Source organism: Hyperolius riggenbachi, chromosome 4 (genome assembly GCF_040937935.1).
Source record: "Hyperolius riggenbachi isolate aHypRig1 chromosome 4, aHypRig1.pri, whole genome shotgun sequence".
In the NCBI taxonomy this organism is placed as follows: Eukaryota; Metazoa; Chordata; class Amphibia; order Anura; family Hyperoliidae; genus Hyperolius; species Hyperolius riggenbachi.
Window position 1 is genome coordinate 152,062,109 of NC_090649.1, and position 20,066 is coordinate 152,082,174.

A 20,066-nucleotide genomic window follows, 5' to 3' on the forward strand; every position below is an offset into this window, starting at 1 on the left:
GCTATGGCGACGATATAAGCAAAACAAGGAAGGCCGCTCATTGCGGCCTTCCTTGTTTATTCTGGGCGCCGGAGGCGATCGGAAGATCGCCTCCGGAGCGCCCTCTAGTGGGCTTTCATGCAGCCAACTTTCAGTTGGCTGCATGAAATAGTTTTTTTTTTATTTAAAAAAAACCCTCCCGCAGCCACCCTGGCGATTTAATCAGAACGCCAGGGTGGTTAATCCCCCCTCATCTGTGGCCAAGAACAAGTTGTAATTTGATCCCTTAGCTGCGTCAACTGGCTGCCACAGCAGAGAGCTCATTTGTAAACACAGGATGTTAACAACATGTCTGCTTCTATGAATGCAGGAAGCAGACACACTGAAGATTTCTTGCAGGGTTTGTATCAGCTGTAACAAAGAAATGCTTTTCTTTAAAGGTTATTATGCTGTTTATCTTTTGCAATGCTCCCTTTTGCAATGGTGTGTAGCAAATCTCTGTTTTATATAAATCTGAGTACCAGGTCCAGCTTTGTAAGTCTGGATAGCATCATGTGACCTCTGGGTAGCCATTAGCAGCCACCTATGGAAAGATCTGCTTCTGCCTGCATTAATTACCATCAGCACAACACATATTGTTCTGATCAGTGTTTTGAGGTGGCACGGCAGAGAGGGAAGGACAAACAGGCCAACATTCAGGTCATGCACTACTGAAGATATGTCCAAAAAGAACATCACCTTCAAAGCAATTGCCAAATTAAACAAATAATCTTGAGCATGAATGCTCCAACTCCGAGCATAAAATTAAGTCTTGCAGAGATACAGAGCATCTACTGAGATTTGCACAATATATCTCCTCCAGGCAGGGGCATAACTAGAAATCACGGGGCCCCCCTGCAAAACTTTGGATGGGGCCCCCTCCCACCAAACCTCCTCCCCAGAAATGCTGGGAGTAGAACAGCACTGTATACAAGAGCCTGCTGAACACTGAATAGGAACTGCCTACAAATCTTTGTCTGCAAAACTTTGTATAATTCCTTATCAGTGGCGGAGCAGATGCAGTCATTAGAACAATTGTGCAGAGAGCAGAACGATTTTCTCTCTGTGCCCTTAGTTGTCTGTCTCTCAGGATGGGGCCCCCTGTGGCCTCTGGGCCCCACTGTGGCTGCATCCCTTGCAGGGTCTATTGTTACGCCCCTGCCTCCAGGTGAACAAGCTTGGCTGAAGACTCCCTCCCTTTCACCAAATGTCTGGGTGATTAGAAATTATGTGTTATTCTTCAACACTGTATTGTGACAAAGCAAACATGCAATAGTGCCTTTTTTTAGAGCCCATGCTTCTTGGGGCCTCATAGGACACACATCCTACCTTGTTAAAACATTTTTGGCTGTCATACTTGAGGTGCTTGGGGTAAATATATATTTGGTTCTTATAAGTTCTGTAAGGCTGAGAACATTTGGTTGAGGGCTGCACAAACTCTTCAACTTCTACAGTGGGCAGACATTTCTCTGTTTCCACAAATGGCATCAGTGGTATTAAAGATGAGGTAAGACAGTCTGGAAAACAATGGTGAAAACCATTCAAAGTTCAGTGGTGTGTATGCTAGCTTTACAACAAAGTGTCACATGACTGCAGTATAAACAGCAAAAGAGAATTTGTATTTCATGCAAGGCTTATGCAGTAAAAATAGTGCATTTACTATTCAAAACAAAATACAAATAAAAAAACAAAACAAAACATGATAACAACAGTATTCATTTTACCCTATTCAAAATAAGTAAAAAATGGCAAAATGGCTTTCAACATTGTGCAGATGTACTCCAATACATTAAAATACACAATAAAAAATATATGCACAATGAAACATTATATTTATCCCTCCCATGTTTTATCTCACTAATGGGTCAATTTAATATACAATGGTGAAATTGTCGTGCACATAAATTGCCTGGCAATTTCACCAGTAGGCAATCAAGTAGCATTGCGCACATTGCACAAATAGTGCAACTCCTGGTGCTAGTTTAACAGATGTCTTGCAAATAATGTACACGAGTTGCGCAGTTCAGATATTCTAAGATGTCTGGTTGAGCTCTTGAAAGCCACAAATTAGCTAAAGCTGATAGCTGACCAGCCTGCTGATCACCTGACATCTAACTGCTAAACAGTAACCAGCACAACTGCCATCTTTGTGTTTACTATTTACCTGCATCAGTGTTTTACTTCAGCTTACATCTGGAAATATGCCTGAAGAAGGGGACTAGATCCCAGAAAGCCTGCATTATTTAACTTTATCAGTTAGCCATTAAAAGGTATTACTTTTACAAGACTTGGTTTTTTCTACCTACATACTAAAGCTGATAGCAAATTTAATTTTAGTTATCAGTCAAAAAATAAAATGAATTGGAAAATAATGAAACAAATACATAGTAAGACACCACAGTTTAGCAACATTTTAGGTACTTATCTGTTAGTCGGGCGCATCCGACAGGTGGCGCTAATTCCATGCATACTTCATTCATACAGGTGGCGCTAATTACATTAACACTTCACGTAACAAAAGTGTTAATGTAAGCGATTGTATTTTGTTGGAAGTGGCCGTCTCGCTGCGGCCAAATGTATAGTAAAAACACAGTGAGTGAAGGGAATTAAAATGAAGTTGGCGGCAATGTAACAGATGAAGCCACCGGCGGGGACATGGCAGCCGGTGGGGACATGCGCGTCCCCCCAGAGTCGTTCGTCGCAAGAAAACAAGCAGGATTCCCTGCCGCGACGAACGACCCCGCCAGCTGCCAGTATTGTATAGCAGAGAGAGGGCAAGGGAGGAGGAGAGCGAGACATGAAGGCGGTGGCTTCATCTGTTACATTGCCGCCGGCTTCATTTTAATTCCCTTCACTCACTGTGTTTTTACTATACATTTGGCCACTGCGAGACGGGCACTTCAAACAAAATACAATCGCTTACATTAACACTTTTGTTACGTGAAGTGTTAATGTAATTAGCGCCACCTGTATGAATGAATGAAGTATGAATGGAATTAGCGCCACCTGCCGGATGCGCCCGGCTAACGGATAAGTACCACATTTTAACATAAGCATGATATTTATCATCCTAGCAAAGTCTTTAGTAGGATGATCCAATTTACAACTGATTAATAATTCTCTGATGCAAAAACAATAGCTATCTTACTTGAATGTTCCATCGGTACATTGTCTACTATTGCATCCAGGCATCCTGGGATTACTGGAACTTTGCTCATTTTCTCTGCCCTGCATACAAAACAAATACATAGAGTGTAATAATAATAATAACAACAACAACAACAACAACAACATGTGTTCAATGTTCTGTAAACAAAGGTTTAAAATGGATTGTTGATGGTCAGTGGCAAAGTTATTCTAGCATTCCACTTAATAATAATCACAATTATATCAGAAATCCACATATGCTATAGAACACAACAGATAATCACATATTAGCAGACTAGTGAATAGGATTACTAACAAAAATAAACGATAATGTAAATTCCAGTTTGTCAGAGACCAGAATTAGCCTGAGCAAATTTATGGTTCCTGTTTACTTGAATTTGCATATTTGTAAAAAAAAAAATTTCAGAGCAACTTTGTTAGTGAATCTCTTTTTTGTTACCTCCACTATTGCTCAAAATGTGCAAGTACTAAACATTTAGCAACTTTTGCAATTCTGAGGTAAAATTTGGAATTCACAGAATTATTACATATCAATTCTGAATGTTATGCAAAATTAGATTTGTGTAATGTATGAATGTTTTTTTTTCCTCATATGGCTACTGAACATGCTCAAGGGATATGCATGTGAAAATTCTATGCAAAAAAGGTGCAAATTCTAAGTGAAATTGTAACCTATTGTGAACAATCTAACCTTGATTTAATCTTATGGTAAGTGTGAAAATATATTCACAATTAATTGCAATTTGCAGTGCAAATCCAAATCCATGACATTTGGAATGCCGTGCAAAATTTTGGAATGTTGTTGGTTTTGGAATTTGCTAATTCTGACCATTCCAACTAGTCAGGACCCAAATTACTAAGGCCAAAATTATTACAGTGGTGATCATCTGATTATTAGAAAAAATGTGACTTTTCTAGAGATCAGCTAATCATCATTAAGGTGGCCACATACAATACAATTTTTTATATTTCTTTTCGATTCAAGATTTACAATCAATTTTTCTGATTGATTAATGTTGGAAAAATCTTACCAACATACCACATATGTGTGTTACATTTTTCCCCAATTATGAAAAAAAATGATTGAAAACTCTGAAAAAAAATGCTTGCATCTCTGCATTACAAAACTGTCAATCTTGCAAAAAAAAAAAAATGAATGGGAAATTTCAGCCACACCCAATCGAGAAAAATCGGTAAAAAATGTGAAAACCAATTGGAATTTTCACTCGAATAAAAAAACACTCTTGATTTTTCAAGACAATTGTTTTTATCAAATTGTTGTAAAATTGGATCATTTTATTGCATCATGCGTGGCCACCAGAATAGCTCAGATTAGCATCAATTTTGTAATGGTTTACCCGTTTCCTGTGATCACCACTTTGTCCATAATTATAAGCAATAAGTGACACAGACAGTTGCCATATTAATAAAGTGGTGGTCAAAAGACCATCAATTTATACACTGATAATTAGTATTTGCCGTTATAAAAGTAGAGAATGCTATTGGCGCCGGTGGAGCATAGTGAGTGGGGAAGAAACGTGATTGCCTATTTAGCTGAGGATAAACAATTTAAAGAATAGCTATTCACAGCCAAAACTGAAGTCAGTAGATAATCAGAGCACCAAACTCCACCCCACAAAAACATAATTTACCCCTTTATAATTAGCATTTTTAAAAACATGAACAAAGAAGACTGAAAATCAGATCGTCACTTTTCTTAAATAAGCCCGAAGGTTTACCCTGAGCTAGAGAAAAGAGAAGAAGTAATCCAGCCTACCCAGAAAGTCACAGTGCTTATTTCTAACCTCTTGTATTCTGTTACCAGTTTCACCAAATCTTCCGTTGAGATCTTGCTGCAGTCTTGTCTAAACAAAGGTGAAAACCTGGATTCTTGATCTATGTTCCCACAGTTGTCTTTAAATACAGGTCTAGAACAAACAAACAAAAACGAATTTGTACAGTGGTAGAGTAACTGGCAAATAATAGGCAAATTTGCAGAGACGTAGATACACCTTTGCTCTGAACACAAGTTTTCATATAAGCCTGACTACTAAATACAGACCACACATCTCCTAATTATTATTGTTCAAACCCTGTCTGATCAAGTAGTAGAGTCCACGGGATCTCTCAGATCTGTCATGATACAGAGAGGATGACTGACGTGTAATCCCCACAGCACATAGTAGTGTTGCTGGTGGTTATAACTTGTACGTAATGTGTGTATCGTACCTGCAGAGCATGTTATTTATGCAAAGCATGTTGGTATATTGCATATTACACCAATTGCATAGTGTGTGGTTTACTAGTAGCAATGCACACATTGCATACATAATTTAAATTGTGCTATGTGCATAACATGGCGTAATGATTAATGATTATATACTATTTACAGCACATGCACATGTGGAGGTGATCACTATCCTTATACAAGAATGAAGAGCTAATGCAGTGGGCCTAGTGTAGAGACAACCTCTGAATCCTGTGTTGCTACACCACTGGGATCCCAATTTTATCCTTTTGCTCCCAAACCCTTGTCTGTTCCTGACCTCTCCTGGACTACTGTCTCTAATCAACAGGCCTCAGGCCTTGAACTCTTCTACATCGTTCATAGTGATGACATCATAAGCAAGATGGCGGCATATACGCAGGCAAAATAGTGTAGGCAGCGTAAATCATCTATGGAATGTTATAGTGAAAACATTTTCTTCATTGAGCATGCGAGTTACTTCAAGGTGCTGAAGGTCACATTAAGGACAAGTATATATTAAGGTCAGGTTTCCATTACTAGGGTACCATATGTGTAAAACGAATGGCACAAAATGAAATATCTGATTTACCTTACGGACCATGCAAAAGGCATCCGGTACTTTCCCAGCCGACTGCAATGCTGCCTTATTGTCTTCAGCAACTTCTGTGCAGACTGCAAAAAATGTTTCATAGAATGAATGAAATAAAATGTATATCCCTGTGGTGTATGCTATACATTCAAAATATACAGATAGAATGGTAAAACACAAAAAATATTTTAAAAAAAGTAAAACATTTTAAAAGATATTTTGATTTCTTTTGATCTTTTTTGATCTTTTTATTGTATTTTATTTTTTTGAGGGGGGATAAAAGCATAGTAACTTAATTCAAATTTTTTTTAAGTTCTTCTTCAACTATGTTAACGTTTTACTTGACTGCATTGATCATTTCCGCAGAGCTGGATAAAAAGATAAATGTAGTGTAGTTTTTCTAAAGTAAGACGCATACACATCTTCAATATGCGTCCTGTATCGATGGCTACAGCGGTGCCTCATGTGACCTGTTACGTGCTGCCGGGTCACATGAGGTGCCGCTGTAGTCAGAGAAGAAGCAGGACTTCACATGTGGCTGGTGATCCCATTGCTAATCTGCTGAGAGTAGGTGAGTGATGCGGTGCTGGTGCAGCACATGCCTGGCATCGTGGAGACCAGAGATGAGATGCTGGGGGCCAGAAGGGAGGAGATGCAGTCTTGAAGGAAGCAGAGGGAGTTAAACGTAGTGCCAGAGCCTGCAATGCACAGCCCAATGTGTCTCTCCTCTCTGGTCTGACTTTGGACACACATATGGAGGGGGGGTATCCTTAGTCTAGAACCAGCCCCGCATGCGATTCTACATTTTGGTGGGACCCAAAGTCATCTTTCGGTTTGAAGCTCTCTAGGCCTGTCTTGAGTAACTCTTTAAAGTGAACCTCCGGACTAAAAATCGACTCAGCAGCACTGAAAAGGGTTGGTGTTTCTTTAACAGTTTCACAGCATCAGAACTTTGTTTCTCTTATACAAGCCTCATTTTTAGCTGCACAGAAGAAAACTGCCCGGGCTTTTTTCCCCTGATGTTGTGCAAAGCATGATGGGATTTCTGATGTTGTTCTCGTTCTGGTGTTTTGGTGCAATTTTTTTACATTTTTAATTTGACATTTGAAGCCTAGCGTGTGCACCTGGGAGGGGTGATCAGGACACAGGACAGTTGGAACTGTGTTTCCTGCTCCTTGTCACCTCCTTTCAACCAAAAAGATGGATGCCCCCATGACAAAGATAGCTGCCCCAATGAATCACAAACATTTGCCTGTTCTTTTAAAACAGGGTGGGTAAGAGATTATATTACCTATCTATTCTAATTAACATAACTAATGTAACTTAATGACAGTATGTTTGTTTAGGCTGAAGTTCCCCTTTAACAAGGTACCTCCAAGCTTTTCACAGCTTAGGTCCTCACAAAGCCTGAATTCATCCATTACTTGTTATTTGAGTGTGACCTACAGTGTGATGCAGGTTTGTGGATCCCTTATTATGGATTTAAGACATCACAACAGAAAACAAAATCAACAAATAAAATGAAATAATTATTATTTTTATGATGAGTACTCTGATTCGTAGTAAACAAAAAAACATCACTGACTTATTTATGCCAATGCTGAGATAATTCTTACTGGGTAAAAATATAGCTCTGGGAGATTTTGCTGATGAAAAGGACTAAAAAAAAAAGCTTTACTCCATGACCTGCTAATGCATCCCTTCCTCATAGGCAGAGTCCTGTTATAAATTATTTGTGAAAGAAATTACCCTGCAGAGTCATATATACAGCATTTGTACTACAGACTGGACATTGCCCAAAGACAACATATTCTTTTTTCTGCCCATACCAGCTATTGTCCTTGAATGACTAGTTACTGTAGCATAAATGACAACCAGCCACAGAATAGTACAATACCCCTATAGCAATGTACAGAGAGAGGATGGAGCAGTATGATTTCCACCTTTCCTACAGAGTATTGCATGAAAATACACAGACATACCTTGCTGGAATCCGAGTTCTTTATGTATGGCTCAGCGCTGCTGGCAATATTGCCCATTAGAATCTTTTCTATTCTGGCAACCAAGACCACTTCGCTGTGTGGATTGGACACAGAGAAAATTGCCTGGCAGAAGAGAGAAAGGATTGGAGTTGGCTGTTACATGGGTCTTCTCCGTGAATTTAATGACATTATGAAAGGAAAGTGTTTTGCCATTCCAAGAAGTACAAGTGAGGTCTGCAAGTACAATTTCAGCTCCAAAAAGGTCTCGGATCTAATTAAAAAAATCTAGGTAGTGTTTGAGAATGAAGTGTTCTTGAAATGGCTCTGTCTGGCTCATTAATTTCAGAACTCCAAAACATTTCAGTAAACTGAGCAGAGGGTAAGAATAACATTTGTCATTTATAACTGTTACATTTTTTTGTTTGCATTTTAAAAGTCTTGAATATTGCCTAAACCAGTGATGATAAACCTTTTAGAGTGCCCAAACTGCGATCCAAAATCCACTAAACACGGCAATGTTTACTGAAAACTGCAGTTTTAGTAAAGTAAAAAACAACTCTCACATTGAAGGCCACTCTACATTTAACATGCAGCAATTACCCCCACGTATGAAATGCAGCAATTACTCCACATATGAAATGCAGCAATTACCTCACGTATGAACTGCAGAAATTTCCAGTTAGTCAAGCGTGCCTCTGTCTCTGCTGCTGTTCCCAGCCAGAACTATAAGTTAACTGTCAGGAGATGAACAAGGAGGTATCAATGCACAGTGAGGCAGCAGGTGAAAATGTAGTACTCTTTCACCTGCCTGCCTCTCTGTATTGTACTAGGTTTTCAGAGGGGAGGGGGAATAAGGGGGGAATTTTTTATTTTAATAATGGAAAAAAAAAGGTTAAAAAAAAAAACAACAACTCTGCAATATAGCGGTGGTGGTGGCCAGCAGCTTGTGTGCCCACAGAGAGGACCGGGGTGCCACCTCTGGCATGCATGCCATAGGCTCGCCACTGCTGGCCTAAACTGTCTAGTTGCCTCTCTGACCAGGGTTGTGGCAACTGCTCAAATGAGATGCCTCTTTGCTGACATCTGTGATTATAATATTCACAGATCATTAAACAATAGAATGAGTGGTTTCAGCATGGAGAAAATATCTTGGAGGGGGGGGGGGGGGGGGGACGGGGACTTGAAAGTCAGGCATATGTCCCAAGCTTTTATATTAATATAACAGAGCAATATAATTTAAGTTGCAGACAGCTGTTTCAGGCTGTATTGGCCTTCAGTTGTGCATGATATGACATAGTTGAATGGGTGTCACTTGTAAGAGTGGTGCTAAAAAGAAAAACACTATTGCAAAAAATGTAAAATTAAAATACATGTGTACACATACTAATCGGAAGTACATTTATCCCATATTAAAATGCAATATGAATTACTTTTCTCCTATGCTGCTGTCGCTTACAGTAAGCAGTACAAATCTGAATGCTGACTGGAGGCTACATGGTATGAAGGGTACAGCTAAACTCCAGGAACAAAACATGTTATTTGAGTTTTCTACAGCAAAATGGAGTTAGACTCTCTTTTAGATTTGTATTGCTTCCTGTGGCACACTGGGAAGACTATCCCTCACTTCCTGTTGCTGGCACTTCTGTGTTCCAGTTTGATTAACTCTGGTAAACCCAGGGAAAGAAAACTATGAAAAAAAAACTAAGTTATGATGGGAGTTCTAACTCCTTGCCACTTTTTAGCAAAGAAGGTACTGTCTTTTAAACAATACCAGTTACCTGGCAGCCCTGATCTATTTGGCACAATAGTGTCTGAATTACAAGACAAACAAGCATGCGGCTAATCTTGTCAGATCTGACAATAATTTCAGAAACACCTGATCTGCAGCATGCTTGTTCAGGGTCCCTGGTTAAAAGGATTAAAGGCAGAGGATCAGCAGGATAGCCAGACAACTGTTATTGTTTAGAAGGAAATAAATATGGCCAACTCCATATCCCTCTTGCTATAGTTGTCTTTTAAGCGGGCAATCTGAGAACACTGAGTAAACAGCCTATAGTCAACAAATACAAGTACAAAAGAATAATAGTCCTATGAAGAACTTGTAATTGTGAAGGTTAATTTCCATACTGCACCCAAAGTTCAGATCCAAGTCTACCTGTCTAGGGTACTGCATCCACTTCTCAGGAAAGCCGTGGACCTGAGGCTCTTCCACATCTTTGGTCAGACTGGCAGAGGGTGACACCGTACCATTTCCCACACTTCCTGTGGACGGGCAAATCATCTGTCTCACGATGTCATGGTTCAGGTCTACATGGAAATCTGCTGATATCTTCCTCCCGTCTTTAATGTCATAGAGAGCCAAGCTTACAAAGAACGGCTCAATCTGTGAAAAAACAAGCAAAAGGCTAAGAACAAGAATATCATGGATCATGGACCACTAGAATGTTCATGCCCAGTCCGCAATCAGAAACATATTATTGTCAGTATTAAAGCTGTATAAATGTTCTGGTAGCAGAGCCGGGACAAGGTCCTCCAGCACCCAAGGCGGAGACACCAAAGTGCGCCCCTCGCTCCCATCTCAGCCATCACACACTGATTGCTATTAGACTAAAGGTGGCCACTACAGGTCCAATTTCTAGTGAAAAATCGTTAGAGCGATCAGAAATTCGGATCGGATTGGTTGTAAATAATCTCCATTGATGGGCACAATCAATTACGAACGATTTTAAAAACGTCGTCCGATTGGATTTTCATCGAACCATAATTTGGATTTTCTTGTTGGTTGTGATAGATAGGAAGCAAAGATTGGTTTGTTGATGGTGTAGTGAACAATTTCACTTTCGATCAGAATTTCTGATCGCTCGAACAATTTTTCGATAGAAATTGGATTGTTAGTGGCCACCTTAAGAGGTGCCCCAGGGCCTCCAACACCTTAATCTCTAGTTATCTGGCTTGCAGTGACTGCCATGTATCCCCTTTTCTTATTTCTCTTTGCTTCTCTTTGCTTCAATAGGGGAATGATAGCTGAGTGAGTTGTGTGTCCCCTCCTACACTGCGCCCTGAGTCTGGAGCCTCTCTTGCCTCTGCCCAGCCCCTCTGGTAGGCTCAGTATATTTGGAGGATTCAATCACCTATTCATTTCAGGCATGAGGTGTTTGTATGTGACAAAACATTGTGTTCTACATCTACACAGTATGTCAGAACACCTTTCATTTTAGCTTCTTGTAGCTAAATTAATAGAAGGGAAACTGAAGTGAGAAGTTTACGGAGGATTCCCTATTGTGAGATTTTAAAGCCCCTGGCCAGACAAATATTTTACTAATGTACCTTCTCACTTCAGTAACATTGTAGGTGAGAGTGCTTAAAAATAGCTGGAAATATGCCCCATTGGCAATGACTGTGCTGCCCTCATTTGCAGACTACAAAAGCTCACTGTCTACTAGTCTCTTCCTCTCACTGACCACATTACCAACCTCCGTTCACACTTACAGAAGAAGGGTTAAATGACTGCTTAGCCACGCCTCCTCTACATCCTCAGGGGTGACTGGATAAATCCTTGCTTGAGTCCCACACCTAAAACAAGCCTTCCATTGCGCCAGAACAGCACATCTGTTTTGGGTCAGTGATTCAGAATTAATTGGATAAGGGCCAAGGGTCAGCATGATGATACACAGGAAGCAAGCAATATTTTTAAATGAATTCCACTTTGTCATGCTCAAACACTTTAAAATGAAACAATTCAAAGGATACAAATCGTATGCAGACAACACATGAAGAAACGCCCGGCTATTATGTATAGATGAGGTTTGTGTACAACAGCCTAATCCAGCCTTCCCCACTGTATGGTTATGAAAGAAGCGACTTTACAGATTACGTACATTTGTTACTGGTTCTGTGTCATTTTCCCTGATGCAGGCCTGAAGATTCAGAGTGAGAGATTTACAAGATACCATAATCCTCTTAGCCATCTTTTCCTCAAATGGTTTTATCACAGCATCGCTGGCTGAGTTCTGCAGCTTTGTTACCTAAAAAATATGAACCCACACAGATTATCTGCAGTGACAATGGTTTCTCCCTAATAAATTACTAAAATTGATGCTGCATTGCTAATGATGAGAACATCTAAAGCCACTTACACACGCTCAACAAGTACACAACGTGTAAACGACCACCCGCACGACACGACGAACCGAGCGACCTGACGTACCGCACAACCTGTATGTCCACACGTCGGGACGGATAATAGACCAACTCATTTACATACTGTGCACGATAGCGGAACGATGCACTACACATTGAAAACAAGTACAAGTAATTTAACAGTCATTCAAACGACTTCTACACATGGACCATCTGCACAATATCAGACGACCGTAGGCCAACATAGATCCGACAGCTGTATCGGGTGCAACGCTTGTTATCAGTAGCTTGTCAAGTCATTTGCACGCAAACACATGCCAGATTGTCGTAACAGTCTAAAACAGACTAAGGTCGGAGGACAATCAGGCAGTTTTGTTGAGCATGTGTGTGGCCTTAAAGAGACACTGAAGTGAAAAAAAATATGATATAATGAATTGGTTGTGTACTATGAATAATTACTAGAAGATTAGCAGCAAAGAAAATATTATCATATTTTTATTTTCAGGTATATAGTGTTTTTTCTAGCATTGCATCATTCTATAATATGTGCAGATTACACAACACTCTGCATTCAAAATGATTCTTTCAGAGCAGTCTGTGAACTAATGACCTCTCCTCTGGTAGATAAAAAGAAAACTGTTCACTTACAGTTGAGATAATAACAGTCAGAAGACAGCCCTCTCCACGACTTTGAAAGTCGTAGAGATTAATGGCTTTTTTTGCATAGAGATAACAACTGGAGTTTCTTAACTCTTCCTGTACTGGAAACAATTACACTGATGTATCTGATCTTAATGTTTTATTTCTTAGCTGTGCTACACATACAAATCATAATATCATAATTTTTTTTTCGCTTCAGTGTCTCTTTAAGTAACAATTATGGTTTGGCTAACAATATGATAATCGACAGGCATGACATCTGTTCAACTCCAATTTGATACAGCACTGCCCTTCTGTTTATATGATGTTGTAACAATGTTTAATGTTTGAAGGACACTGTACTCCAGCCTAAATCTACAAAATACCAACCAGCTCATCATGAAGTAGAGGCATTTACATATACTTGGTATTAGTTCACAATGATGGTTTTGAAAACCCCTGGAGGACCACATACATGCTTTGAGGATTGTCACTCTACAGGAGGGAGCTATTGAATTTTATTTCACTTCCTGAAATTTAGCTTCCAGTGAATGTTAGTGTCTTTGCCATACTTAAAAGAATACAGATTCTTTCACACTGAATACATTGCAATGGACAATATCGGCGCACCCCACCGCGATGCAATGATATTTCTCTGGTACATTCACATTGGGTGCAGTATGGCAGGTCCCATTGGAATAAAACATATTATGTTGTGCATTTACAAAACAATTTGCGCATTTACAGTGACAGTGAAACATACTTTAATTGTACTGTATGCTTCATTGTATGGTTGCATTACATGCCTAAAAATCAATACCACTTTTTAGCAAGGTTGCGTTGTGTAACCAGTGGCCATGCGGTGTGATGCTCCACCCCCAGAAGTGCCCAATGGCCTGCAAGCCGCCGCATAGTCAACAGCACATTACCATCGAACTTCCGCAGCAACCCAGCGGCAGCGGAACTAATTACATATGTTGGCGGCGGTGCAAAAGAAATACGACAGGAAAATGCGGTAATCCCAGTGACGTACTTCCTCTCCAGCAGGGAATATGTCACGCTGGGAGGGGTGGCGAGGGACGTTTTTGTGCGTTGCGGTGCAATGGAGGCGGAGCATCGCACCACAAATGCAATGGCCAAGTGTAAAACTGGCCTAAAAGTCATTCAATATACTGAATTACTTACACATACATCGGGATCTAAAGAAAACAAGTTGTGTCTTTCTGAGTTCCTAGTAGATTTTATGGATTCTTCGCTTTCTGTAAGATACTGAGTGAAGACAAACACATTAATTAATAAAAAGTTGCCTTAACAACATGATCACTTCATCATACTGAGAATAATAGTGTTAATAGTGACATCGTAACAGTGTTCTCCACCAGAGAAAGGCGTGAAATGGACACTTCAGTCAATGCTGCACAGGCTATCCCTTTCTGTGGTTCTCCTTGGGCTGCCAGTAATCTGCTGTTCTGGGGATATCCTATTCCAGGCTTATGGCTGCAGGTCCCAGATTCTCAAACTACACATCTGTGGCTCTCTGCAGCATGGCTGGATGTAACAATCTTCCAGAAATAAATTATTCACACTTTTGTTCCTATCCCACTGTGGCCTACAGGAAGTATTATAAACAGATGTGGGGAGGTCTCTAAAACACTGTAACGCTAGTAAGAGGGATGATACAGAAAAACCTCTGTGCTATTGTATTCAGCAGTGATCAGCTAAATATTCGCTGAAAACATACATTTCAAATGACAGGAGCTGGATATTTACACTGGAAAATCTCAGGAAAGGATGGAAGTGGACCTGAACTCAGAACTTCCTCTCTGCTCTAAAACCTACACAACAGCATAATAACCTTTAAAGAAAAACATTTCATTTTTTGTTAGAGCTGATACAAATCCAGCAATAAAACCACACAATAAAGAACAAGGTCAGGCCCTGCTTCAATTCCACTGTTCAAATTTATTCAAAAAAAGATCATACAAACCACTGATTAGTCACTAACTGTGTCACTTAAAACCATAAAATCCACTGCGGGATGACAGCCAGCTAGGCTCACATACGCCGCACATCACACGCACCAATCACACCTGGGATCCCATCATACTACTATTGGGTAAACACTAGGGGCTTGATTCACAAAAGAGTGCTAACTGATCACACGGCCGTTTCCGTGCAAATTTTCGCGTTGCGCATGATCGTGAAATTTTGCGATCGCACGCAACGCGGAAATTCGCGCAAAAATGGCCATGCTATCAGTTAGCACTCTTTTGTGAATCAAGCCCCAGATCTGGAGTAGTAATTCCAGGCTCCGACAATAAAGTCTTCCACTTCAAGAAAGTTGTTACTTATGATTCAAAGTAAAGCTTCCTCTAAGCCACACCCATCAGTGGTTGGAACAATTAGGCATATGTCTCTCCCATTGGTAATTCCATGTGCCCTCGTGATGGTGGGTTCCCCTCAATGGTGCTGCCTAGGCGCGGTCGTGCGGTACCAGTGTGCACCAACCGTCTCAGCTTGGCCACGCTGCCCTTCTTGTAATGCTCCCTCAGGCTTGGGTCCGGCACCAGACTCCGGCGTGGGTGCAGGCAGGGCTTGTGGCTAGAGTGTGCAACGCCGCACCATGCGTATCGGCCGCTTCCGGCCTTAATCACCATCATTGAGGGGAACCCACCATCACGAGGGCACATGGAATTACCAATGGGAGAGACATCATTCCAGCTTATGCATTGAACTTTGCCTGCTGCTTATAGGATTTGAGGGCCCCTTACGACGTCACTGAGTGGTGAGAGCCTCTAAAAGGCGCAATCCTGATATATGCTCAAAGACTGTAGTTGTTATGCTACATGAAGTTAAAGAACCTGCTGAGATATGCCTAATTGTTCCAACCACTGATGGTTGTGGCTTAGAGGAAGCTTTGCTTAGAATCATAAGGAAGAACTTTCTTGCAGTGGAAGACTTTATTGGCAGAGCCTGGAATTACCACTCCAGATCTAGTGTTTACCCAATAGTAGTATGATGGGATCCCAGGTGTGATTGGTGCATGTGATGTGCGGCGTATGTGAGCCTAGCTGGCTGTGGAACTTTTCATCCCGCAGTGGATTTTATGGTTTTAAAGCAACACATTGAGTGACTAATCAGTGGTTTGTATGATCTTTTTTTGAATAAATTTGAACAGTGGAATTGTAGCAGGGCCTGACATTGTTCTTTATCGTATGGCTTTTTTGCACTTGCCAGACCCATGCTCCCTCATTAGTGAGGTATCTACATTTGTTAAGGCCAGTGAGTTCCAGGAACTGTGTTTTGTAACAAATCCAGCAATAAATCTGCACTGTGTCTACTTCCTGCTTTCATGGAAGCAGACATAGGGTTAACATCCTGTGTTTACAACAAGTTAGCTGCTCTGCCTTTGCAGAGGGAATTCCTGAGCTGACACAGCTGAGAGATTAAATTAAGGTGGTGATTAGACACAGGTGAGGGGGAATTATACAGGCTAAACTCTCTAAATACACACAGCGTGCTTTTCTGTAGGTTTTCCTTCTGTCCTGTGCAAGAGTTCAGGTCCACTTTAAGATGAATTGGGGACCCAGGCAAGTTAGCAGTTTTTGCCCACTGCTTATGATCACCTGGCTTTTGTTTTGTTTTGTTTTGTTAGTAAGATTTGGCGGGGGCTACCCTCTCTCCTGGCCCTGGACACCTGCCTGGATTTGCCTTGTGGATGTTCCGGCTCTGGCAGATCTGAAGATGTGCTGGGGACTGTTTTAAATGGTGATTCATGAACTGGTAACTGATTAATTAATCAGCTGATGGTTAGAGAGGCCCTCTAATGACATATAATCTCACTAGCTGATGGCCCAGTGTTGCCTGGGTATGTATTTGGCTGGTGTTGGCTCCACCCACTTTTTGTAACCCTAACGCACAATTACTCAATAACCTAGTTTGTAAGCTTTGGGGTCTTTGGCATCAATAATTTGCATTGAAATGATACAAATCTGATTGGCTGTGGCTCCACCCCCTTTTCTGAACCCCAGTCGCCCAATGACCTACCGTACCAGGTTTGAGGCTTGTGCCATTAACAGTGCAAGAATGGCAGCAATGAAATATTCCACTTGAACATCAATAGGTGAATTTTGACTGGCTTTTGTAGGCTCTGAATATTAATCCCAGTCACCCAGTGACCAAGTGTGCACACATAGCGGAAACGCTAGCGTTGCAGAAAATGCTGCGCTTTTGCCGCTAATGGAAGTCTATGGGCTGCAGGAAAAAATGCATATCAAAAACGCATATGCATTCTTGATGCGTGCGTTTTGAAAAACGCTGGTTTTGTTGCATGATTTTCAAAAACGCATGAAAAACACACTTAATGAAAGTCAATGGAAACACAATGGTATGTGTTTTTCATGCATTTTCTATGTGTTTTTCTATGCATTTTTGCTTAAAAACATTGTTTTGTGAAGTATTTCCGCTTCCTCTTGTCTTCCTAGTGATTTGCATAAAATGTAAAATGAAAACGCACGAAAAGGCATACAAAAAGCAAATGCGTTTTTTATATGCGAACCGCAATTGCATTACAACGCACGCAAATCGCTTTAGAAATGCATCTGCGGTAAAAAAAAACTAAACGCTGACGCAAACGCACTAAAAACGCAGCAAAAATGCACAAAAACACGCACAACATTAATATAAAACATGACATAAAACGCAGCTTTTCATGTTATGTTATGTGTGCACCCAGCCTCATATTCCCCCCACAGTCCACACTATGTTACTGGCAGCAGGGCCGGATTTGTACTTTTTACCGCCCAAGGCCAACTATACCATCTGTATGGTTGTTATCTCTGTGTGCCCCAATGAGAATTCGCCTTACTTTCCATCATTGGTGTCACAGACAATAGCTATTTTAGTAATACGTGTATAAATTAGATGTTATGTTTTGAAATTTTATGTTATGCTTGCCATCTCATTAATGGTGGACCCATTGCGTCACCATGAGAGTTATACTGATGTATACCTGCAGGATAGAGCTAACAGGTCTTGCAGGGATGGCACAAGTACAGGACAGAGAGTTCAAAGGTTAAAGCTGTTCTTGTAGATAGGGATGACCGCATAGAACAGCTTTCCTGCCCCTCACCGAGCCGCCCCTAAACATCTGGTGCCCCAGGCCATGGCCTATGTGGCCTTGCCAGAAATCCGGCCCTGACTGGCAGCACAACTTTTCATGTTATGTTATGTGTGCACCCAGCCTCATATTCCCCCCACAGTCCACACTATCTTACTGGCAGCACAGCTTTTCATGTTATGTTGTGTGCACCCAGCCTCATATTCCCCCCACAGTCCACAATATCTTACTGGCAGCACAGCTTTTCATGTTATGTTGTGTGCACCCAGCCTCATATTCCCCCCACAGACCACACTATCTTACTGGCAGCACAGCTTTTCATATTATGTTGTGTGCACCCAGCCTCATATTCCCCCCACAGTCCACACTATCTTACTGGCAGCACAGCATGCAACTGTGCTGGCGTCATTCATTAAACAGCTGCTCCAGACAAGCAAGCCTACTACGGGATCTATTCTGGTCAGCTTAATGTACAAACATATGCCTAGCAACAACAGGTTCCTGGCTAGAGGAGGCAGCAGCTTTCTTGTCTCACACAGCTGCTTAATGAATGACCTAAGTACAGTTATGCTCTGTCTTGCAAGTAGCAAAGTGCACTGAGAGTGAATACAAAATGCTGTGACCAACAATCTGGAATGTTCGATGTTCTATGTACAAGCAAAGTATATTGACCCATAGAGACCAATTGGAATCTATTTTACTGATCTAAGCTCAGAAAAGTACCTTATTTTTCGGCATATAAGACACACGTTTTTTCCCCTAAAAATGGGACACATGGGGAACACAGGAGGACACATAGGGGACGCAGGAGGTTACAATAGTTGGGAAAGAACATCTATGCCGCTCCTGGACCATGGGCGCACCAGGTTTAGTATATTTCCCCCCCCCTGGTCTTTGCCCTCTAAACCTAGATGCGTCTTATAGTCCTTATAGTCCTATCAGCAGATCTTCAGTGCACTGCCTACTGAGTAACACAAATAATCATTTCAATTGCACCAGTCTTTTCCTGAAGGGGTTTCTGAGCTTAAATGAATATAAAGCGTTCTGTTTTACACAGTTTTTAAAAGGCTATTAAATTAAAACAGTATACAGTATTAGAAAACAGTAAAACTTTTTTCTACAGATCATCCACATATTGCAAAAGCTGATAAACTAGGTCTGTGTGCACCTTATGTATGTAATAATAACACACTGAAAGCCACTACCATTACCGCACTGAGGCTAATGTCACTCTTGGCTGATGCATTCTGCAAGTTAGAGTAATGATTTACAGAGTCATTATTGAATCTTGAGCCTCATCAACTCAAATATTAGCCTATTTGGAGTTAAATCTGCTGTCATTTCAATGTACAAGATACATTCTGCTATATTCATGTCATGTCAGCTCTCATTTCAACTCACCTTTGCAAGGTCGGGGTTCTGGGAGTTGTCGGAACCGTCAGTTTCCTCCTTTTGAGTCTCAGCATTCAGATAGGGCTCTACTGGAACCTCTAGGAAAGTAAATAATGTATAAATATATTACACTGTTCACCTTCCTCTTCACATATTAAGAGTAAACCAGCAGTTGTTCTGTTCAAATATAGAATATATGCTAATGCAGAGTTGCAGACAAAGGCTCATAGGTCTCTCAACAGATAGGGCCAAAGCCTTTTTCTTCTTACAATGTTTTTGCAGTGTTACAAGTTCACTTACATAAAAAATTGTTACATAAAAAAAATTACATAAAAAATTGTTACATAAAAAAATGGACCCAGTACCTTATTCACACACAAATCCTACCTCCTAATGTCTAATACTAACCCCTCCCTAATACCTAACACTAACCCCACTCCTAATGCCTGACACTAACCCCTTTCCTAATGCCTGACACTAGCCCCACTCCTAATACCTGACACTAACCCCCCTCCTAATGCATGACACTAACCCCTCTCCTAATGCCTGACACTAGCCCCACTCCTAATACCTGACACTAACCCCTCTCCTAATGCCTGACACTAGCCCCACTCCTAATACCTGACACTAACCCCTCTCCTAATGCCTGACACTAACCCCACTCCTAATACCTGACACTAACCCCTCTCCTAATGCCTGACACTAGCCCCACTCCTAATACCTGACACTAACCCCTCTCCTAATGCCTGACACTAACCCCCCTCCTAATAC

At 40.9% G+C, this 20,066-nt stretch overlaps 1 protein-coding gene across 6 annotated transcripts in view; it reads right to left on the reverse strand.

The window, feature by feature from the left end:
* DOCK10 (dedicator of cytokinesis 10) overlaps positions 1 to 20,066 on the reverse strand; it is a 377,455-nt gene that overhangs the window by 140,592 nt on the left and 216,797 nt on the right. For all 6 annotated transcript variants that reach the window (XM_068280790.1, XM_068280788.1, XM_068280792.1 and 3 more), the window contains 9 exons: positions 19,305 to 19,393; positions 13,970 to 14,053; positions 11,884 to 12,030; positions 10,161 to 10,388; positions 8,006 to 8,128; positions 6,024 to 6,106; positions 4,992 to 5,114; positions 3,167 to 3,246; positions 1,348 to 1,535 (listed from right to left, as the gene is read on the reverse strand). In XM_068280790.1, the coding sequence (XP_068136891.1) occupies positions 1,348 to 1,535; positions 3,167 to 3,246; positions 4,992 to 5,114; positions 6,024 to 6,106; positions 8,006 to 8,128; positions 10,161 to 10,388; positions 11,884 to 12,030; positions 13,970 to 14,053; positions 19,305 to 19,393 (1,145 nt within the window). The remainder of the gene's footprint in view (positions 1 to 1,347; positions 1,536 to 3,166; positions 3,247 to 4,991; positions 5,115 to 6,023; positions 6,107 to 8,005; positions 8,129 to 10,160; positions 10,389 to 11,883; positions 12,031 to 13,969; positions 14,054 to 19,304; positions 19,394 to 20,066) is intronic.